We start from the raw sequence: 23,927 nt of genomic DNA, 5'->3' as shown, positions 1-23,927 counted from the left end.
CAAAGCGAGCGAGCGAGCGTCTCAGCTAGGGTGAAGCGGCGGTCGGCAGTCTAGCATACTTGGAGTTCGCATCATCGAGCGCAAATCGTTGTAATTAGTCGTGTACATACGTCTCTTACTATTTCAGATTCGGAGTTCGCGCTCTGCCGCTCATTTTCGAACGCGTGGAGACGACGTTCTCGCAAAGTTCTTGGAGTCCGGTGCATATGCGCAACGGGTGTCATTAATTTTCTTAAAATACGAAAGTTTTGTGTATTTATTGAAAATCTTGCTACGGCATGTAAACTTGAATGGCGTGATTGCTAAAGTTTATGGAACCTTGAAAGTTGTCTTAATGGTAAAAACTTTGTGGTTGATTGGTAGTGCAGCCTGCTATCGAGGGAAAATGATTCAGACTGATCTTGCATCGTACCTTGCAGCCACAACTTGACTCTACATTTTATTAGCTTAATTAATGGACATAAAATTTATTGATTAAAAGCAAAATAAAGGCATACATATGAATATGTAGCAACATGCCTGTCTATGTATAATATATAGTTTAAGTCCACACATCAAACACACGATGCTGCCTTGCTTTGATAATAAATATTTCATCAATAAATCCCTATTATTATTATTATGACAAAATATCATGTCCACAACTGCACTCGTGTGGCTAATGAGCAAGTCCAAGCTCCTCCTTGACTAACCCATCAATTCGACTTGGCAACAGTCCACATATCTCCGACAGCAGATCATCAATCTTCTTCACATCACCAACTTGTTCAGTCTTCACTTGAATAATTGCAGACAATTTAGAAGCTGCAGTCACTTTGTCATGACATAAGGAATTAACTTCCTGGTGACTGAAACCTAATTTCTGTCCAAATAAATACCATTGAGATGAACCGTGCTTCATGACAGCTGCCACTACTGCAGTGGGATGGACAACAACTGTAGTGGTTGGCATTCTAGCAGCTGATGATGGTACAACCAGCAGGTCGCCAAGACTTTCTACCATCAGCTCATCACCGACTACTTGCTTGACAGCAGCACATGCTCCTTCTTCCTTTGCCATTGCTTCCTTGATTTTCTTCTCACAGTAGGTAGCAACATGTTTCAGTTGTTTGTGTTCCTCTAAATGCTTTCTGCTCAGATATTCAGTCTGATATTCAGTGCCCGGACTGTAGCTGTCTAACGTATCTCTCCAAAGAGACATGACAGTGTCCAGCAATGACCCACAATCTTTTTCTGTTCCCTTGCCTCCACGACACACAAAGTCAACAGAACGAACAGGATCTATCATGGCCACCAAACACTCGATGAGATTATGAATTGTACTGCATTGTGATAAGATCAGTCCATCCCTCCACAGCCTTGCTTCTGGATCTAATGTTGTGCAAACTTTAGATTGAAACATGCAGAATGTAGATGGACTGAAGATGGTCGTCTGACTTCTGCACACTTGACGTCGACCGACATACACTTTCTTATTCTCATCTTTCTTCCACACAACAGACAGATCCTTAGGAGGCAAGAGAGCTGGAAACATGTACGTGTCATTGCTGCCTTCCACTTTGAAGCAGATACCAAGAGATTTGTTGATAGCGAGAACTTTATCTGTGTTGAGTTGAACAGCAATCTTGTGATCTCTCAAGTAATGATCGATTGCCGTTTTTGCTTCTTCTCTTGTTACTGTGCCATCATTTCTCTCTGACTTGACATGCCACTTGAAATCCTTGGAAGCAACAATAGGACCGATGGCATATTGATGTAGACAAGCAGGATTGAGAGCAGCCACATCACCAACAACAGCAATCTAAACACACATCACAACAGTAACACCCATCCATATATATGCACACAACAAAAATAACAAGCAAACACAAACAAATAGATAGAAATAGACAGACAGACAAACAGACAGACAAACAAACAGACAGACAAAAAGACAGACAAAAAGACAGACAAACACACACACACACGTGTACGTATGTACACCCACACACACACACACACACACACACACACACACACACACACACACACACACACACACACACACACACACACACAACAGAAAAACCAAAAACCATCCTATCTCAAAAGATGATGGCATAAACAGCAGGAAAAAGCACAAATCTCCATCTACCAATTTGAAAACAGGTAATCTAATGTACAGCGTCCTGAATCTTTCAATTCTCTATACAGCAAGAAGTCAAACTGCTGCATCTTGCTAACCCGGCAGCAGCCTCAAAGTTCCAGACTGTTGCCCAATTTCTTTTGAGCAACGGTCTGGAACTTCGAGGCTACCCAGCATACAGATCACTCACACAAACCATAGACCATCATTCTACTTTCCACCCTGAAGACCAACTTCTTTCGTTCATGCCGCGCAGTCATTTCCCCTATTGTACTCCATGCACATGGCCTCCTCTTCCATTGGCGATGAACAGAAATAAACGTAAGATCATGAAAATGAGTACTTCAACCTTACAAGCAATCAGAGAACTTTATAATATGGGAGTAGCGCAACAGTTGTTCTCCAAAAACAACATGTTGACATAGGCTCACTCCCAAATGCTGGGTGTGGCACTCCTGTCGACCTGAGATGGCTTATCGTGATGATGGCATTTGAAGGTATCGCAGAAACCAGATGGTAAGCCAAAGAGGGTCAAATACCTCAGAGCCGACACATTTAGAAGGCTGCAATGCTACATCCACACACACACACACACACACACACACACACACACACACACACACACACACACACACACACACACACACACACACACACACACACACACACACACACACACACACACACACACACACACACACACACACACACACACACACACACACACACACACACACACACACACACACACACACACACACACACACACACACACACACACACACACACACACACACACACACACACACACACACACACACACACACACACACACACACACACACACACACACACACACACACACACACACACACACACACACACACACACACACACACACACACACACACACACACACACACACACACACACACACACACACACACACACACACACACACACACACACACACACACACACACACACACACACACACACACACACACACACACACACACACACACACACACACACACACACACACACACACACACACACACACACACACACACACACACACACACACACACACACACACACACACACACACACACACACACACACACACACACACACACACACACACACACACACACACACACACACACACACACACACACACACACACACACACACACACACACACACACACACACACACACACCTTCAACTGCCCATCCACATGGATGATGGTGAAACATATAAAGCGTAAGAAAAGGAAGTCACTATCTGGTAAATACGTCACAAATCCAAAATACATTGATGACATTTATGTCTTTTCTTGTCACTTTCTCATGTGAATAAACGACTGCATCTGTCGCACTTGATTCCGGCCTTTGCTCCTTCCCAAGGATTTAGGCGATTTTGTCCTCTGTTGCAATTGTGTCTTTCTTCCCTGTTTGTGACTTAAACAGTCACTTGCAGGTAGTACACAGCAGAGGCTGTTAGTCATGACATCTGCTGGGATCAGCTCTATCACAAGCCTTCTGACTACTTTGGGCATTTTCTAATTTTACTCTTGAAGTGACGATTGAGTAAATTTTGCTAGCACAGACGTTCTTCCACTTCTGCCTACACACACACACACACACACACACACACACACACACACACACACACACACACACACACACACACACACACACACGTGCATGCATGCACATATGCAGTGACTAAACAGCTGCTAGTCGTCTCACCTCTCCTGATTGATTCAAGAAACCAACTACCTTCTCTACAACTTCCTTCTCTTGTCCTGGACATGCTTCCTGCTCGATCTTCTCCATGAGTGTTGCAGTCTCCATGAATGGATCTTCTTGTTTCTTACGAAGAGAAGGAAGCAACTTGGACACAACTGGCTGACAGAGACGAGGATACAGTGGAGCAGACTGTAACATAAATATCTGAATTAGCAAGCACATTTATTAAGTCTAATAAAATTAGTCTTATGATCACTTGCTGTAGCTGCTGCTTCACACCACGCAACACTCTCTTCAGTCTTCTCATTTCAGGAGATGAACTCCTCCTGCAGTCGATAACCAAACATTCTTGAATGATGTTGATCTTGCCTTTGAACAGCTCACGAATGTAGTCGACCACGTGCTGCAACACACGCTGACTATAACGATAATAATCTCCTCGACTGGCCATTATCAACACTGTGGGTATAAACTCTCCATCCAAACTGGATCTGAGAAATGAGAGCCAGTACTGAAGCTCATCTCGCAACTCCTCATCGCTGCACAGTCGTCTCTCCTTTACTCTCACTAGACTCACTAGCAAGATGAAAAACGAGTTGGATGCAGAGAAGAAGAGGCCATGGGTTTTGTGGAACTGCTTTTGACCTGCGTGGTCCCGCAGTGAAACACGACCCACTCCTGAAATATAGGCTGTCATCACGTTGATACCAATCGTGCGTTCCTCTTCGCAATCCGGGTCGTCTGCTTGATTCTCACTTGTAAAAATCCACTCTAACCATCCTCGTTTGAGAGCCTCCATGAGTGTCGTCTTTCCTGCTCCTTCTGAACCGATGAAACACAATTTGATGATTTCTGGTCTCACTGTGCCCTCAGCAAACAGAACAGCATACTTCTGTTCATCCTGACAATACAACCCATCCATTCTACACACACCACCATATCTCACTACATAAACGTCTCACTATTGCTTTCCTCAGTCGTCTTCTCAGTTCACCATCAGCCAGTTGGTATGGTCTCTTACCATCCTAAACATGAAACACACATATCAGATGTAACAATTTATACCTAAAGTTTGTATACAATGATGGAGAATGCTGCCACAACTACAGTAAACTCCACATTTAGCACAAAGTTTTCGAACAAACAGGTTGGCAAATAGCCATAGTAATCTAACCTAGACAATATGTACTGATGCTCCGTTTACACAAGCACGCATAGTGAGCCAATCCAAGCCGAGCCGTTCCAGTCCAGCATTCCACACAACACACTGTAGACACGAGCCAATAATTTTAATGGGTGTGTAGAAGTGAACCAATGCGTGTCATTAGCGTGCCTTAGTTACTCAAGATCGTCATAGCTCACGTTTCCAATGGACAGAAGCCAAGCTGCTCGTTTTCTCTCTATGGCTTTACAACAGTCATATTGAGAAATGCATAGAACATATACGAGACGTCATACTATTCATACGATACGTAGGTCTATCACCAGGCGATTGTTGCAGCAACGAAGTTCAAGATATTTGTTTTGCACATCTTGGTCACTCCACAATCGGATAAGGCAAATAAGACAAGAGTCTCCATCTTGCTCCACGCCATTTTGTACCACATAAGCATGCAAGGATCGTATTCCAGCACGCCATGTGTATACACGTTGTACCTGACCTGAGCCAGACCTGGATATACTAAACATATATTTCCTTCTTCGACGTCGCCAACAATAAACAGCACTCTCTGTGGGTACCGTCTGAGGTCAGGAACGAGCAGTTTAAATTCGGTGGAGATCTGACACACCGTTCGAGATATTCTCACACACACACACACGTGTGTGTGTGTGTGTGTGTGTGCACCTGGCCAGGCTCCAGGAAATTGCTTAGCACGGCCCATAGCTCCTACTTAGTGTACAGTTCAACATTACCGTTTAACGGCAGCTCCTTCTCCATTTGCCATTGCTGTGTGTGTGTGTGTGTGTGTGTGTGTGTGTGTGTGTGTGTGTGTGCGTGCGTGTGCACGTGTGTGTTAAACCCTGAAAGTACTAAAACTACTAACTCAACTGGCAGTCAAAAAGTCCAGAACACAACAACAGGCTCTTCTACCTGTTGTTTCGACATGCATGAGCCGAATTCAGCAGAGGTCTGACGCGAGGCGGTGGAGATACGGGTAGTTGCACATACAGACAAGCAGACAGCTCTCCTTTAGATTACAGAAGCACACAAGTGTTCTTGCATCCTCATTATCCTCGTATACCTCGCTGTACTGCATGCTGGTCCCGTGCTCAGATTGTAACAGTGCTGAGATTGTTCACACGTGTGCAAATTAGAACTTGCAGTCTCAGTGTGCCATGCAAGTGTGCTGAAATTGCTCTGTCAGATATTCTCGCTTCCATAGCTGTAATTCAAGAACTTTGCTTGAAATCATGCATCGGCATCACAAATAAGAAATTTGAGTGCACACACCTACCACATATGCAAGAAACTAAATACGGTCAATCTAGTGATACCTGAAAGTTTGAATAATCTCAGTACGCCAGATGTTGACTTAGGCACGCAACAGTCGCTGAGCATGTGCAGACTGTAAAATACAATCTCAGCATGCTACATTGGTTTAGTTTGCAAACAAGGTCAACCTACTGGCACACCTCAGCTATACTGGAATGCACCAAAAGATGTAAGAATAATGTACTAGAAAGTTGATTTTAAAATTACTGAAAATGGAGGTTCATCACAATTGGTATACAATGTAATATTTCAATAACACACATCTGTTAAGTTAAAGTAAACATTAAATGTTCATAACATTGTTTACCTTATCTTTAGCATCTGCATCTGCCTTCTTCTTCAACAGATAGTTGACTGCATCACGATGACCAAGTTGAGCAGCAAAGTGAAGTAAAGTGCGACCAGACTGCATGCACAACACAAAAACATCTTTCACACATAATCAACAGTATTGTGAAAACTCTCACCTCCTTCTCCACTGATTGACAAAACTTTTCTGCAATCTTCCTTACAACATCCATTTCTTTATTCCAACATGCCCACTCCAGCAGCTTCCACACATCCTATTATCAACAACGAAAGAAAGAGAATCAATGTAGCAAATCAATTCCATAAAGACAATACAAACCAATACAATTACTCTCTAACTGTAAACAATTAACTGTTACTCACCTCAAGTACAAGATGTTCAACTGACTGCATTAATGAAAACAAACGACCAGCAATTGACATGTGACCATTTTTGAAGGCAAAATCAAAAGGCTTGACACCATACTATCACACAAATAATAACAACTAGTCAGTAGAAATATCACAACATGACTTAGCAAGCATTCCTAAGTCTGTTTAACTCAAATGAAATCACTACGTAGATCTACACAAAACCTGCTGTGTCAAACGTCCATGTCAAGAATTTAGGAACAATATAAAGATGAGGAATGCTACCACAGCTCATAAAAATAGAAAATCACGTCTAACACTTACATCTCAAACACACACACATCTACATTTGCTCTTCCTCAAACTGTTCAGTGTCTATCCTATTTACAAGTGACTACAACAGCAAACAACATCGTGTGACACTGGACACGTATCTATACTGAAGTCTCACATTCAAATGTTTCTCTAGTATATCGTATTTCCGAGCATTTAGCTGCATGCCGGTTTAGCCAGAAATTACCAGGGGGTATACCGGCATGCCGGTGAAAATGAAAGAGAGGTGATCTGACCAACCTCCCTGTAAACTGGACCCATAGATCTATGCTCCATCTGTTCTTAGATATTGATTGAACTAACATAAATAAACACTATAATGCTTGCTTTTCTCTGTCTTCATCCTCCTCTTCTTCATCGTCTTCCTCTCTTCCTTATCTGTCAGCCATGTGTTCTTCTGCTTGTTCAAACCTCATCCTGTATGCACTGATGAGACACTCCACATTTCCTGGCAACTTTCGTTGTGTTTACACCGAGCTCGTCATACTTGTGTAGTACCGCTAGCTTTTTCGATTGTGTATGATCTTCTGCTATGCACACTCCGAAAATCCATTCTAGATACCTTCTAGCTGTTCGACTTTCTCTTTTCTAGCTGGGCTTCGGGGGAAGCTGCATTCTCTAGACCAACGAATCGAATGACAGAGCGTCTGCAGTAGAATTACAACACATGTGTACTAGTAGTTGCTCCCTCGCCATTACCAGCACTCCCTCGCGTTATACCGACATGCCAGTATCGTTACCAAAGTCTGACAAACAAGTTTCTGGTAATCTCCGCTTATACTAGCATGTAACTAAATGCATGGAAATACGGTATTAACAACCAGATGTACCTTGCAATAAGTCACTGTTCTAACTAGAAAATTTTGCTAGCTGCAATAATGTTACGTGGTTGATAAAATCCCATATCTGATGATGTCATACTTATAGTAACGGCATAACATCTCGGTGTCTTTTAAACATGTAGTTAGGAAATGAGGTTAAATTCTTGTAGTTATCAGATTGGACTTGCAAGCATTAAACAACTCAGACTAGGTCAGGATGGGTTTATAAGTATTTTATGTAATAAATAAATAATAACTTGAATTTCTCTAGAATGCGGAGCAGATCTCCACTGAATCTGAAATGCCCATTTCACGACCTCGAACGGTACACACAGAGCTGTGTGTCATTTATTACCAGTGACGTGGATAGATACTGGGGTCTCTTCAGGGGAATGCCCTCATCCAAATGCCAACATCTTCTATACGAGATTACGGAACAGGAACACCACCAAGGTTTCAGACTGCCTGCTGTGCAAGTGTAGGCACATCCCTCTTCCAGCATTGAAACAGGTAGAGCTGGAAGTGTCTTCCAGAAAAGGTAGATAGACAAAAATGAAATGCCTATGCCAGTCTTAACCACTTTCTATCAAAGTCAGAAAAGCCACATTCCTACATTTACTGTAAATGTCCAAACAAAGTACCTAGCCGAACAAGTGACCCCCTTTCCATTACTCAACAAAACATGCTCGTTGAAAACATCAAATTTTCAAATAGAAAATCTTATGTGAAAGAGCAGCTAGCCTCGAGATCACAAAATCTACATCCTTGTGTCACCCAAAAAGCAACGTGTAGATGTCATACTCACATATACTTGTGTCACTGTGTACCCACTCACACCTATATTCAGACCACACTTGATGTCTGACAATAATAGCACAATACATTCACAGCCAGCACAAGCTAGTCAGTTACATTGCATCAGTTCCTGACAACTGTGTGGTGGCTGCTTTTGTTGTTGAGTGTTGAAAATAGAAAGATTTAGTGATACGTGCTTCAACTTTGTTGCTTCTAATTCATAGTCTTGACCAATACAATTATACAATAACTGCCTCTGCTGGAACGACAGCCCCACAGCAGTCTTACACAAAATGCACTTTACATTTTATTCACATTTCCATACATCTATTTTAAGACTTTACAACAATTTAAATCTCAATTGTTGGTCAATAGCACAATACCCAAGACAGCAAATAATATGCATATTTTGTAATACAAACTAATTGCTTTACCTCATTTCTAAGCAGACAAAACAGTTTAGTAAATACTTGATCAGTTTATCCAACTTAACTTAATTGTTGCTACACCTACCTAACATTTGATATTTGATTGTCACTACACCTACCTTGTCTGAAGCATCAGCATCTGCCTTGTTGGCCAAGAGAAACTCAACCACATCACGACTGCCATACTGAGCAGCATAGTGAAGTAAAGTTTGTCCCGACTGCATCAACAATACAATAAATGTCATAGAAATGATACACAAATTCTATTCTCACGTCATCCTTCACTTCTGTTCCCAGCTTAACAATTGTTTTTATCACATCATCTCTCTTATTCTTATATGCCCAATGCAACATGCGAGGAAGACTCTACACACACCACACACTCACACACATTTATTTCATTCTCTCAAAATAACTGACTGTCACACACCTCAACTGTAACATCTTCAACTCTTAGAGTTGCCAACACCAAACGACCAGCTGTTGACATGTGACGTCTATCCATTGCCCAATCAAATGCAGTACTACCATACTGACCATGTACAATGTATATTAGCAATGTGTTGTCCAACAAGCAATCAATGCAATACAACTGCCACCAGACTATCCATCACTACTCATAATACAACACCATGTCTGCTAGTAAAACACTCATCTACATCTCCTGCTCCACCATACACACAATCAACACTTTCCAATATCAAATATCATTCACAACCACATTATTAAGCCACCATAATTGGGGTGAGACCCTTTCTATGTGTACTCTACTGTGTTGAGATAGCCTCGACACTAGCCCTCACTTTGCTTTCGGTGGTCCGACAGCGCAAGGATAGCAACGGGACTGTATCACATGATGTTCCTTTGCTTTTCGAAGAGAACATCACGTGATACAGTTCCGTTGCTACCCTCGTGCAGTCGGACCACCAAAAGCAAAGGGAGGCCTAGTGTCGAGGCTAGTGTTGAGATGTGTGTTGGCTAAGCAAATGGAAATGACGTTGATTTTGAGTCAATCTCAAACATGATGGTTTGTGATGTCTCAATGCAAGTGTAAGTGTAATAGCTGTATGGCCATCCAGGTTAGTCTCGCTTAGCCAGCCCCTCCCTTTTTCAACATCCAGACGGTGGGAGAGGGTCTAGTACAGTTCCTTTAATGTTGTCGTGTTGTCACTTCACTAATAAACGATGAATACTGAGGTAAGTTAAGAGATTGTTTATAGCAGTCAGGTGACCTTGGCTAATTACTGATGGAAAGGCTTTAATATTCCAGAGCTGGTCAACTCAGCTTAGACAAAAACAAACACAGTTTTATATATGACAATATGATAAAAAGGCATTATTTGTGTGTGTGTGTGTGTGTGTGTGTGTGTGTGTGTGTGTGTGTGTGTGTGTGTGTGTGTGTGTGTGTGTGTGTGTGTGTGTGTGTGTGTGTGTGGTGCTGTAGCTCAATTTGTTAGAGAGTGCATTTGAAGAATGAAAACAGCCAGCACCTTGCAGGGTTGCAGGTTCAAGTCACAGTGATGGCAATCTATGGCATAATTTCCTTAATTAAGCAAGAAACTTACACACAATTGCTTCTCTCGACTCAGGAGTATAAATGAGTACCTGGTCATTGACTGGGGTGGACATGACTACTGTACAATACCAAGCAGCAGACGGGTACTTGTGGGACTCGATGTCCAGCCCCACAGCTGCGCCATTGTCAGTGCACCCAGCAAAGCTCCAGGTGGATTGTAGCGCTAGCCCTAAGCCTCGACGCAGCGCATGAAAGCCCTGTCTCTTAAGGTCAACGTCGAATGACATGGAGGGATTGACATTTGTCCATTGTGTGTGTGTGTGTGTGTGTGTGTGTGTGTGTGTGTGTGTGTGTGTGTGTGTGTGTGTGTGTGTGTGTGTGTGTGTTTAAGTGCTAAAACTACTAACTCAATTGGCATAGAGACTCTGCACACAGTCCAAGTTCAACCTTTTAAGAAGAACAGTGTCAGTCCAATCATTTGTTAGCTGCATGGCTTTCATTGACTCCTCTGTTGGCTTATTGCCATTTGAGTGTGTGCAGGCCGCTTCTTTCCATGAATGATTGCCTAAGATGACAGTTTGCAGCAAATACAAAAATACAAACGTATGCAGTGCATGATTGTATGAAAGAAAATGAAAATGCAACCTTTTCAAGGACATTACCTTAATATGGAAACTTAGTAACTTGCTTACAAACTAGATACTTACTCATCTTTCCTGGATGAAAAACAGGCTGCTCACCTAGAAGAACAGTCTAATCGGCTGTTGGCTGCATGTGTTTCATCGAGCCCCTTTTCCAGGTTATGGTCAAGTAAGCAAACACACTACACCTTTATATACATACATCTGGATTACATGGGCAATGCTGAAGGACTCTGCTAGTTTACGTTATTAATACATTCATTTTAAAACATAACTTCTCATACTCACACATCACCACATCAAACTGCATCACATACACTCACCTTAGTCTTCTGTCCAGCATCAGCATTTGATGATAAAAGGAAGTCGACCATTTCATCATCACCATTCCTTGCTACCAACATTAGAGCAGTCCAACCCTGTAATGACAATAATTGTGTTTAATTGTTTGTCTCTACTGTAATATCCATCCTATCACAAATCTCATCACATCATTAAATCTCATTCTCTTCATTCATTCATTCACTCTCAACACTTACCAAAGAAGTAGTTTTGTTCACATCTGCTCCTATCTTCACTAGCAGCTTACATACAGAATGATAGCCTTCATCACAAGCTTCCACCAGTACAGGACATCCCTACATTAGAGTGAGTTGTTGTAAACAACAATAAAACGAGTCACTCAATCAATAACATACATATTCATTACACGCATTCGGTGAAGCTCCTTCACTCAACAATCTGTCAACCTCATCACCTTCGTTATTCCCAACAGCAACCACTAGTTGGCTATTCAATGTTGTGATGTCTCTCTCACTCATTCTAACATCACAGTAACACATCAATAACAATAAATCCTTCCAATTTCATTAACAAACGACAATTCACTCAACACGTGCTCTCAATCCAATCAGTCCACAACCACATCAACCCTTTAAGGCCTGTCCACACTAGACCAGAATGGATCGCGATCCGATCGGGATAGCGAGCGTCCACACTGCACTTTGAAAACGATACCTCCGCCTCATTTCGCTATCACGTGACTGACGACCGATGTGTACGTGTGGTTTCTTTGCTTGTAGAAAGCGTTGATACAGCGACGTAAGGTGAGCGAGAGCAAAGATGAGTGAGGAGTGCTAGATGTTCCGGCGTAGCGTACGTGAAAGTAACGCCCACTATTTCTAATTGGATTCAACCGATCGCGATCCAATCCACCTCGCGATGTGGATCGGACGGATCGCGATCGAGTTGCAAGTGTGGACAGCGTTGCGGTTGGATCGCGATCCAGTTGCCAGTGTGGACAGGCCTTTACTCACATCACAATCTAACAATCCATTTGCTCTAATCTATCACCTCGCACCACGCCCCACACCCGTCTACTGTCTATTACAATACACACTACAACCGCAATAGATTGCAAATGCGCGCTAACATCACAAACACGTCGAGACGTGAAAGTCTTGGCGCGTTTCTCCTCCATCACGTCACACAAATCCAGTAGACGGGTTTACAAGCAAATAAGAGAAACCGTGATTGTGTGTCGCGCTCATCTCTTTTCCCTAACCTTCTCATACAACATCAAACTGTCAGTCTTAGTAATTTCTTGTGTGCTTGTGCGGTCGGCAAAGCTCTTTCGCACAAACGAGAAATTCAACGAGATCTTATGCCGGGATGCATCGACGAGTTGGCAGAAAGAAACGTTGCGCGTCTCACTCACCTCTACACCCGCTCTCCGCTCCAACCAATGAGCTTGTTGCTTTGCGAGCGCCGAATCTCCTTGACAAACCTCTTGCCACGGCCATTACGCATGCGCAACTTAGTTTGCACGTGCTCAGTCACGTGGATTTGCGGATCGCTCATCACTTCTTGTGAAACGTTTTCCATTTTTTCTTCTATGTCTGAATGACAATAAGCGAACAACGTGCAAGAAAGTAAGTGCAGACGTTCATACCATAACTCTATAGATTGTAAGTCTCATAGCACGTTTCTAAATGAGTCACACTTCCATGATAACTACAGAGGTCGTTTTCACTGCTATCTCACATCTCTGGCTTTTTGCAGATATAACAATGATCGCAAACAAGACTCATGTGAGACACCACAGCCACCGTCGCTTGGCTTTTGTGTACGCCTCGTAGAAATAACCATACAGATTCGAGTCTTTTGACACGTGACTTGGCTCCTAGCTGACTGAAAATGCAAGCTGAGACTGAACTCGTCCAGAGGCGTCGCTCAATAGGGGCCTGGGTGGGCCATGCCCCCCCCATATTAATAGGCGTGGATCTTCAGCTGGCAAGAAAGTACGCACAGTCTGTCATCAAAACTTTCGAAGATTACAGAAGTGACAAAGAGTTCAATTATTTATGGAAGTCTTTGCTCAATGATAGTCGGAGACTGGGACTGGAGCCACCTGGACTACAGAGACAAAGGCGACTATCAAGACGATTGGATACAGGTGGTTCTGAACACCATAGTCCAAAGAGTGCAGAAGAACTCTGTAGAACAATGTACTTCGAACTCTTGGATATTTTGATGACACAGCTCAGAGACCGGTTCTGCAGTGAGGATGTGACGATTGCTATGAAAGTTCAGAGTCTACTTCTAGAATCCGCAACAACTGAAGAACCCGACTTACAGATGGTCGAAGATGTAGTACACTTCTACGACGACGACTTTGATGCTCCTCAAAGTCATGTGAAAGCCCAGCTTCAGGTTTTCTATAACTTTGTTAAGCAGAATGCTGGCGAAAACACCGCTCACACTGTCAAGGAATTGACCGTATTCTTTGTTGACCATGGTTGTAGAGCCTTGTTTCCAGCTGTCTTGCAACTGTTCAAGATTTTTCTGTGCACTCCAGTGACATCTGCAAATGCAGAGAGATCGTTCTCTGCACTGAAAAGACTGAAAACTTGGCTAAGAACTCGAATGTCGGATGATCGGCTCCGCTCACTAGCACTCATGTCTTTTGATAAGGAACTTACAGCAGATCTAGAAGCCAACGTCGAGGACTTAGTGTTGCAATTTGCTGATATTACTGACCAGCGTATGCCTTTAGTGTAACCCAATTAAATACATTATCATGAATATGACAACTCATCCCTCTGTATCTACCAATGTTGCTTCTCTGTGTATTGTGATACACACGCACGCGCGCGCGCACACACACACACACACACACACACACACACACACACACACACACACACACACACACACACACACGAGGCCAGTTTAGTTGAATGATTAGCACTCTCGAACGCGGGGCACGATAAGAAGCCTTGCTCTTCCAGCGTGGCTAAGCGCTGCCCCCCCCCAATTTTGGACGTCCAGCGACGCCTTTGACTCGTCTACAACAGTGCTTCCACCTTGTTTCTCGATGCAAAAGGTGCAGTTACTTTTTCCAAAAGCAGGGCAACGGCCAACGGATGAGAAAACAAGAAGAACGGAGATCATGCATGAGACATCGTCGTCGACAGGCGCTCTAGTACGCACGAACCTCTCTAGATCTCTGCTGGAGAACAACAGTATGAAACACGTTATACAGTCGACGATTGCAAACACAGACACATGCTGCCACTCACGTCTGCAAGATATATGAAGGAATCGACCGCGAGGACAGGCTAGCGTACACATGCATGTACACAAGACTAGATGGTCTCCTGGAGAACTTTGCAAGGATCGACTGCAGATTTGTACGAGCGACGACCTAATCAACGTCAGAGACAGGGAACGCGGACGACTAGGCTATGGTGACACAAGAACGGAAGCATGGTCATTTTATACTACTGTAGTTAGAGCACTAAAATATGACAAGATGGCCTAGGTTAGCCTCGTCCCCAGACTCTCTCGCGCTAGTCTTGTCCGGTGCCCGCATGACAATTCCAGGCGCGAGAGAGTCTGGGATCATCCCGCCTACTTCCTGCCATATCTCCTTTCTAAATACTCACCCCCAACGCCATCAACTGTCACCCCGAACGTCATCAAGTGTCCCGTAACTTCAAAATCAGATTAGCGTTAGTCTAATTCAATAAACGTACCACAGTGGATGCTATGACCATTGTTTGGTGTTTGTGGCATATCCAGCACTTGCAGACAACTGAAGCATGTTGAAAAGGTAAGACTATGAAGTATTGGTGACGGGTTTCGTGTAGGCTTGTAGTCTGAGATCTACAAGTGGCGGATCCGGAGTGATGACCTTCTACGTAGTTCACACGAGGCCATTAGCGTTTGTGCACAGACTAGACTCTGTAGCAAAAAGCGCGCAATGGCAAGGGAAGGGGTTGATCTTGACATGAAACTACCGTCTACCCTTCAAGTATGAAAACAAATACATCTTTTCGCGAAAGAATAGCCCTGGAAGCTTCAAGTTGACCCTCCAGACGGTAGTTTCATGTCAAGATCAACCCCTTCCCTTGCCATTGCGCGCTTTTTGCTACAGAGTCTAGTCTGCGCGCAAACGCTAATGGCCGCGTGTGAACTAGCTAGAAAGTCATCACTCCGGCAATTGTAAATCTCAGACTACAAGCCTACACGACACTCGTCACCAATACTCCATAGACTTACCTTTTCAACATGCTTCAGTTGTCTGCAAGTGCTGGATATGCCACAAACACCAAACAATGGTCATAGCATCCACTGTGGTACGTTTATTGAATTAGACTAACGCTAATCTGATTTTGAAGTTACGGGACACTTGATAACGTTGGGGGTGACACTTAGTGAGCATTTAGAAAGGAGATATGGCAGGAAGTAGGCGGGATGATCCCAGACTCTCTCGCGCCTGGAATTGTCATACGGGCACCGGACAAGACTAGCGCGAGAGAGTCTGGGGACGAGGCTAGCCTAGGTCACGTGCCTAGAGAAATTATGCCTAACAACTTGGGATGTAAGTAAAATCATATCTATGGTAAAATAGACTTTGCCACAAAAACTTGCTAATGGTGTACCAACACTGGTTTACCAACACTGGTTCCTTGAATTTGAATGGTACACGTGTAGCAGTTCTTTACCTCATCACTCTCTCATGTCCTTTCCTTACTCCATACACTACATAAGACGTATACAAAAACAGTTAACGAGTATACAAGTGTTGTCAGTCTAGTCTATGGATATGGTGCATCACATCCTTTCCGTACAAGAGCTATGCAGGTAATGTGGCCCCAGGTTCAATCGAGAGGACGTCAGTACAAATGTCTAGACCTCAAAAACAGGATTCTCCAGTTGTACAAGATAGATGTTGGAGCAGATGATGTTTCTGTGCATCCTACCAATTTCTGTGTCCGCTGCCATCTAGTGATGCATTGATTTACAAAGAGGCAAGGAACCTCTATCTTGTACCTCTCTGCAGAGAGTGGATGGTACACTCAGAGAACTGCAACACCTGCTCCAGTTGTCAGCAACAGAAGAGAGGAGGAAGACCACCCAAAAAGTGAAAAAGAATCAGCTTGTTCTCACAGGTCAGTCAGCAATCAAATTGACTGACCTAATCCAACAAATAGAAACAGTAGCACCAGAAGTCATATATGTTCAGAAGACTTTATTCAAGCAATCCAACTATCCCATTTCATCCAATTTGAGTCAGTTCTGTACTTGTTTGACTCGTTCAAGTGCCCTAGCTGTGTGTGAAAAAGTTGTCAACATCCCAGTTGAACTCCAATGCAACCATTTAATGTGCAAGAAGTGTGCCATTCAACATTTACATCTGTCTCCCATGTATGACTGTTCCCAGTGCCAGCAGCTACATAAGAAGCACATCAAGAGCCCACCATGCAATAGCATCACTACAGTAGAGATGGTCATGCCACAGGTCACACAGTATCGGCCAATAGTCAAAAAGCGAAATGCATAAACTACAATTGGCATCTTTGATAGCGGTAGAGGTCTGTAAAAACAAACAAACAAACCTGACTCCGCCATCTTTGCAATGGCGGATTCAGGCTGGGTCTATGGGGTCTATAGACCCCCTTTGAGCTGAGCATTACTGTTTCAGATTCAATTTTTCATTCTAATACAAAAATACCTGTTCTTTGGTACTGTGTTACTGTATGAACTGAGTTACTCAACAGTATATTTAATTAAAGACAGCTAGCTAAGTTTCGAAACTACCAGGTCCACAGTCCAGTCCTTTCGCCGGGTTGCCGAGATCGTGTTACTGTAGGCTTGTTGTAAGCGCACAAAAAGGACGGTAGATCCAGGCCATAAGATCTGCTCATGCTCAGAGAACTTCATTCTACAATCCCACGCATCTACTGATTCCGTGAAGTCGTCAACAAATACTTCAAAATGAAGAGACATGCTGCTACACCTATCACTTCATTTTTTTCCAAAAGGAGCAGAGAAGGTAAATGCAGATGACAAATTTGCATCTCTACTATATATAATAGTGTTTGACAAAATTCAATGGATTACCATTTACTGACTATTCCCTTTACTACAGAGTCTGAGGGAGAGTCACACTCAAGTGCAGATATAGGTTCGCCATCACAAAACTGTGTAACAGAAGACCCTTGTGGGGCCCAGATGCTTCTGGTAAGTAGATTATAAATAGTATTAATATTAAATTCAAATATTAAGTTTGTTTGTGTTTGGTTGTTTGTTTGTTTGTTTGTGTGTGTGTGTGTGTGCCTGTGTTGTGTGTGTGTTGTGTGTGCCTGTCGTGTGTGTGTGTGTGTGTGTGTGTCTGTCTGTCTGTCTGTCTGTCTGTCTGTCTGTCTGTCTGTCTGTCTGTCTGTCTGTCTGTCTGTCTGTGTGTGTGTGTGTGTGTGTGTGTGTGTGTGTGTGTGTGTGTGTGTGTGTGTGTGTGTGTGTGGCGTGGTGAAGCAGATGGTAAAGTGTTGGTGATGACATCGGGGATCTTGTATTCTGTGATGAGGGTTGAAGGTTTGATCTTGGTGGAGGCGACACTGTCCCAGTTTCCTTGAGCAAGAAACTCACCCACACTTGCTTCTCTCGAATCAGGATTATGAATGAGTACCTGGTCATTGACTGGGGTGGACAATAGCCTCGCCCCAGACGCAGTGTGGATTGCAGCCCCGGATGCGCTTCCATCACCACTACCAGTGTGTGTGTGTGTGTGTGTGTGTGTGTGTGTGTGTGTGTGTGTGTGTGTGTGTGTGTGTGTGTGTGTGTCTGTGTGTGTGTGTTTGTGTGTGTGTGGTGTGTGTGTGTGTGTGTGTGTGTGTGTGTGTGTGTGTGTGTGTGTGTGTGTGTGTGTCTGTGTGTGTGTGTTTGTGTGTGGTGTGTGTGTGTGTGTGTGTGTGTGTGTGTGTGTGTGTGTGTGTGTGTGTGTGTGTGTGTGTGTGTGTGTGTGGCGCACACTATTAATTGTGCTTGCACAGCAACAAACAGTGAGCACCTACAGACCATCTAACTACCCCATCAGATACATAACTTGTGATAGACAAATGTTATTTACACGTCATCCAACAGCCAGTTGGGTTGGGTTGCAATCAGTTGTGCACAAAATGACTGCTGAAATGGAGTGCATGAACTGTAGTAAATATATTATTATATTCATCAATCATCTCTTCACTACACTATTCTTAGAAGGTTGTTTTCAATGTAGCTACATGTCTTGTATGGACTATTGCATATTGATACTTAATTTACTGTCTTGTCTGTCGAAGTAACGACAACTGAAGGATTAATATGATACTACAGACAGAAACGGATGACTTGAAGCATGAGCAGGTAGTAGCTGAAAGATGGGTTTGCAGGGTTTGTTGGTCTGTTGACTAATATTGATTCCATTCGTCTGTATGCCCACTCATCAGTCTGTCTGTCCATTTGTGTGATTCACATCGTTTATCTTTGCTGTCTCTGCAGGTAATCAGTGGTGACCATTAATAGTTGAATTAAGTTAAGTGACCATTGATAATCTAGCGGAAAGAGTTATATGTCGTTGTGCACAAGTGTTTCAGTTTGCGTTTGCAAACTCTGCCACTATTCAAACTGATGGCTGGGCTGCTGACTGGTTGCTTCTCTTGATCCACTGCACGACTCGATGATGGACTAGACTTACAACCTACTGCTCGTGTCCTCTCTTATCATCTTCAGTTGCTAGAGAGAAACAATCACAATAATAATTCAACTGCCGCTTTGTGTAACTAGAAACATTAAGAGACAACCAACCTTTGTATTTAAGACAGACTCATCTACATTAGATTCATTTGAGAACTGACACTTGATGTCTCCCATAATACATTTGCAAGACGTTTTAGCTTACTCTGCAGCATGTTGCATGCAAACCACACCAACATGCATGAACATCAATTCATAGCAATGACCAGTGCCACGTGAACAGTGATGACTGGATGCAGTTCCCTGCAATAAGGTGCACACATCACAATAATGTGGTGTGTGTGTGTGTGTGTGTGTGTGTGTGTGTGTGTGTGTGTGTGTATGTGTGCGACATCAATAGACTACTAATTGCCACAATCCTGCCTCACAATCGTAACTTCCAATAAATCATAAACTAGTTACACTTGCGATTTACCTGCTGCTTAAACCTTTGTCTTTCCTCGTGTGCTTGCCGCTTCCTTCTTCCTCTCAGTTTCACCATCCAACTGCTCCATGCGAGCTTTAATTCTAAAATGCCAGCAATATATTACACTGCAGTAGACCAATACAAGACAAATTTGCCTTTGCGATTTCTAGTTGTGCATATGACTTTCAATCTACTTGCCTACATGTCACTTTCCTGTCTGTCTGTCTGTCTGCCTGCCTGTTTGTCTGTCTGTTTCTTTGTCTGTCTGTCTGTCTGTCTGTCTGTATACTATACTGTCTCTTCAGTTCAAATTATCTACGTCCACTAGGCCCATCCCTCCAGTGCTAACTTATCTACTGTACAATTGACTTCTGTATAAATCACCTAATGAGTCTCTTGAGCATGTCATCCTGTCTAATTTCCTTAATATCACTTTCACTGCGTTTCTGCATGCAATGTCACTGCCAGTTGCCATCGCCAGTAAGTTCTGAAATCCACGCTGTTGATTTTTCCATTGTCGTCTCTTTTGATCATTGGAATATCTGATGCAGAAACTGCTGTCCATCTTTATCCTAAATGTCCAAAGTATTCAAACACAAGGAGGACCACATTAGGGTTAGAGCCACTTGGATGTGTTTCGAGCTGTACGTTTCCTTCTTCTTTTCCTCTCTTCTCAGAGCCGCTGATCCACTGCTTTGTGCTACATTTAGCATGATGTCAGGACACCAGAGGTGAGCTATGGATACATCCAGCTCAACATTGAATTCAAATACATTTTGAACAATAATATCAGGTCTGGCTTGGGAGTTGCTATACGTGTGCCTCGGTTCTATGATATGGTTTAGACAGTCTGACCAAGCTGATGGAATTATGGGTCCGAACTGGTCCACTCCTCCACCATCATCCAGTCGTTTCCCACATTCACATGTATCAACTGAAGGAGGCAGTGGAATTGGGAGACCCAGCCTAACAAAAGCTGCCAAACAGAACAAATCAGAGAAGGGCAAGCTTCTGTGAACTAGGAATGCAGTCCAGCCAGGCTCCCAAACCTTTTCCTTGGAGAGACTTCAAGCAAGCAGCATCTTTCATTGACGAGTTCTCAATCATGTGCAACACTTGCGCTCTGTCCAGTTTTCCTGACAGTCGATGTTGTGAGGTTTCAGTGTCAGGTAGTAGATCTGTCAGTGTCTGGCCTGAATTCAGTGACTTTTGCAACTTGTAACTGATAGTGTCTATTTGGGCATTCAATGAGATTGCTTGACTAAGCACTGTGTCTACCAGTCATCTTAACCCTGAAAACCAACTTGGTAGTACGTGCAAATATTGAACCCAACTGGCAACAAATGCAATTGGTGAGAGGTTTTGAATAGAAGTGAGCTCAAAACCACCATGCCTGATAGGAAGTATAGCTTGTGCCCATGACCTAGCAGTGATGTCATCTAGATATAGAAACTTGCTGAATGTCGAGTGTGTGTCTGTAGATCGTGTATATTTGCTGGAGGTTGGAATTTATATGGAGGAATGGTTCTCACTAGATGACCTTATCAATGTGTGTGGCTATGTCAGATGAGCAGCAATATACTTTGTCTGTCTGTCTGTCTGTCTGTTTATGTGTCCATCTTTTATCTTTGTGTGTCTATTTCTTTGTCCGTCTGTCTCTCTGTCCTTCTGCCTATGCAATTATCTGCCCATCAGACTTTCTACCTGTCTCTATCTCCACATGTTGTTAATGCCACAATCACCAATCACCACACAATACATACAAAACAACTACAACAACAACACAAATCCGTGTTGTCACATAACGTTTCCATCACAGATACATCACAAAACACTTGCACACTCCCGCATATGCAACCCACCTGTCTGTCACATTCCTGCTGTTTACCAAATGTCTGTATTACACTGACACACTGACACACACACACACACACACACACACACACACACACACACACACACACACAACTCACTTCTGTGCATCAATTGCTCATGCACATTCAGCTTCCCTCTTTCCATGAAGTCATCTCTCTCTTGCCTGTCAAACCAAGCAATCACTGACTGCACAAACACCACAATCCCACCCATCACACAGACCTCCCTCTCTTTGATTTCACTGCCTCGTTTCTTTGCTTCCTCAATTTACCTTACGTTCCTCTTGAACAAGCTGCTTCTCAAGTTTCTATTAACAAAGCAAGAAAACTACACACAGACAAATAGACAGACAGACAGACAGACAAACGAATGCACAGACGAACAGATAGACAGACAGACAAACAAACAGACAGACAGACTGAAGAAGAAGAAGAGAACATACACAATAGAGACTATCAAAGTAGTTTGCATTGAACTAAAGCTGAACTCAGTAGATTGCTTGTATTTAGTGTTAGAAATGTAACGTAGAATTTGTGTTTCAATAAATGAAATTGACAGACAGATGGACAGACAGACAGACAGAGACAAACTACACCAAAATGCAACTCAACCTCTTGGTCAGACCAAAACTTGTCTCGTTTGTTTGCATCAATATCAGTTCGTACGTCGGCTTTCTTGCAAGCAACACACAAATCACTAATCTATTGCAAACAAACAGTACGATACACATTGCACATTGACATTTTAACTAAAAGCCAAGCATCTACCAGAGACACACTACAAATCACAAAATTGATTAATTAATATATTTACATTTAACTAATATATTTACATTTAATTAATATATTTACATATTATATAAATTATCAAAATTATTAAAAAATAAATTATTATATATTTATTACATTAATTAATATATTTGACTTCTTAAAATGTATTGCAAACTACCACAACCCACAGCCCAGCCCATTTAGTACAAATACAGCATACATACCACTGGACCGGATGGTTCCACTGGTCTGGCCTTTTCCTTGTGAAAGCCATAACGAGCTCTAGACAATTTTAACACTTTCTCCAATACGACCTTCTCCTCCACGTCGCCTTCGTGACAAGCATTGATGGTCACGTGAGCACCCTGAAAGAACAAAACAATCACACAACAACATGCAATAAATATGCATGTAACACACAAACCCTTAGAAATCCGGCAATATCGTTGACATGATGTTGACAGACGCCTTTCCGTGATGTCGGTGTCGCCTCCCCAAACTATACAGAAAAATCGATTACGTAAATACACAACCAGTCAACAAACGACTAAAAGATAGCAACTATTCATTGATATCAATATAATAAGAATGCCTCTTATGGACGTGTTCTTCAATTTTGATCTTAGAAAACTCACTCAGTTGCTAGGAACAAGCTTCGGCAGGTTGGTGTTCGGATCGGTCACTTTGCACCATCCGTATTGTATTTTACTGCCGCTAAACTCTTCGCTCAATTCCTCAATGCGCCCATCTGCAATAAAATGAATATAACGTTCATACAAATTAATTAAACCACGCCCATACTTGCATGTCTACAGCAGAAACATTGCTACTGGTGTTACCAAACATTCAAGAATAATACCATAAGGGTTACAGACTAATTAATATCAATTATAAATTATTACATAAGTTTTTAATTTTAGACTAAATTTTAACGTATAGTACATAATAATCCAATCTGTAATCAATATATTATCCACTGCGCATGCGTAGACAGTTTTCCGATTGCCTGCGAGGTTTACATGCATAAAAACTGACCTCCAGTCTCAATCACTTTTAGGTCGTTCGTCTCTTTGTCATAACCAAACAGCGCCCTGAAGACGAACGCACAAATGACCAAAAAGCACATTTGACCGACGCATGCGCAACAGATCTCGCAGACTTAAGCGCGTTGCCAAATCGAAGTTCACCTATTATGACTGTACACGCCAATCAGTTGAGTACGCGCGC

At 42.8% G+C, this 23,927-nt stretch overlaps 2 protein-coding genes and 2 long non-coding RNA genes across 5 annotated transcripts; 1 reads left to right on the top strand and 3 right to left on the bottom strand.

Annotated features, from left to right (window-relative positions):
• Positions 1-568: 568 nt before the first annotated feature.
• LOC134185586 (uncharacterized) lies at positions 569-3,997 on the bottom strand. The gene is made up of 2 exons (XM_062653412.1): positions 3,883-3,997; positions 569-1,801 (listed from the first exon to the last, which is right to left on the bottom strand). The coding sequence occupies exons 1-2, from the start codon at positions 3,985-3,987 to the stop codon at positions 659-661; spliced, it is 1,248 nt and encodes a 415-aa protein (XP_062509396.1). The 5' UTR covers positions 3,988-3,997; the 3' UTR covers positions 569-658.
• A 9-nt stretch (positions 3,998-4,006) lies between these two features.
• On the bottom strand, positions 4,007-13,356 carry LOC134195093 (putative ankyrin repeat protein RF_0381). The gene is made up of 12 exons (XM_062664106.1): positions 12,588-13,356; positions 12,269-12,392; positions 12,110-12,208; positions 11,894-11,989; positions 9,844-9,945; positions 9,687-9,779; positions 9,533-9,631; positions 7,049-7,150; positions 6,844-6,939; positions 6,684-6,782; positions 4,845-4,907; positions 4,007-4,783 (listed from the first exon to the last, which is right to left on the bottom strand). The coding sequence occupies exons 1-12, from the start codon at positions 12,596-12,598 to the stop codon at positions 4,007-4,009; spliced, it is 1,761 nt and encodes a 586-aa protein (XP_062520090.1). The 5' UTR covers positions 12,599-13,356.
• Positions 13,357-17,796: 4,440 nt separating this feature from the next.
• LOC134187466 (uncharacterized) lies at positions 17,797-19,793 on the top strand. Its single transcript, XR_009971116.1, has 3 exons — positions 17,797-17,910; positions 18,007-18,098; positions 19,395-19,793. It is a non-coding gene; the product is annotated as an uncharacterized LOC134187466 (long non-coding RNA).
• LOC134187457 (uncharacterized) lies at positions 19,489-23,846 on the bottom strand. 2 transcript variants are annotated; one of them, XR_009971115.1, is made up of 10 exons: positions 23,736-23,846; positions 23,336-23,448; positions 23,125-23,199; positions 22,925-23,065; positions 22,542-22,631; positions 22,153-22,237; positions 22,029-22,093; positions 20,065-20,156; positions 19,701-19,892; positions 19,489-19,628 (listed from the first exon to the last, which is right to left on the bottom strand). It is a non-coding gene; the product is annotated as an uncharacterized LOC134187457 (long non-coding RNA). The 2 variants fall into 2 exon arrangements; XR_009971114.1 differs by lacking the exon at positions 23,736-23,846 and having other exon boundaries at positions 23,336-23,614.
• Positions 23,847-23,927: the final 81 nt, after the last annotated feature.

This window comes from Corticium candelabrum, chromosome 1, assembly GCF_963422355.1.
Source record: "Corticium candelabrum chromosome 1, ooCorCand1.1, whole genome shotgun sequence".
Classification (NCBI taxonomy): domain Eukaryota; kingdom Metazoa; phylum Porifera; class Homoscleromorpha; order Homosclerophorida; family Plakinidae; genus Corticium; species Corticium candelabrum.
This window is presented reverse-complemented; position numbering and strand designations above follow the sequence as displayed.

Coding starts and splice junctions, on each gene's coding strand:
- LOC134185586 (XM_062653412.1), bottom strand. CDS start 3,987: ATGGAGACTGCAACACTCATGGAGAAGATCGAGCAGGAAGCATGTCCA. Junction 1,802..3,882: donor TCTTGAATCAATCAGGAGAG/GTGAGACGACTA, acceptor ATGTGTGTTTAG/ATTGCTGTTGTTGGTGATGT.
- LOC134195093 (XM_062664106.1), bottom strand. Junction 11,990..12,109: donor TGAACAAAACTACTTCTTTG/GTAAGTGTTGAG, acceptor TTGTCATTACAG/GGTTGGACTGCTCTAATGTT. Junction 4,784..4,844: donor GACGACTGAGGAAAGCAATA/GTGAGACGTTTA, acceptor TTGTATTGTCAG/GATGAACAGAAGTATGCTGT.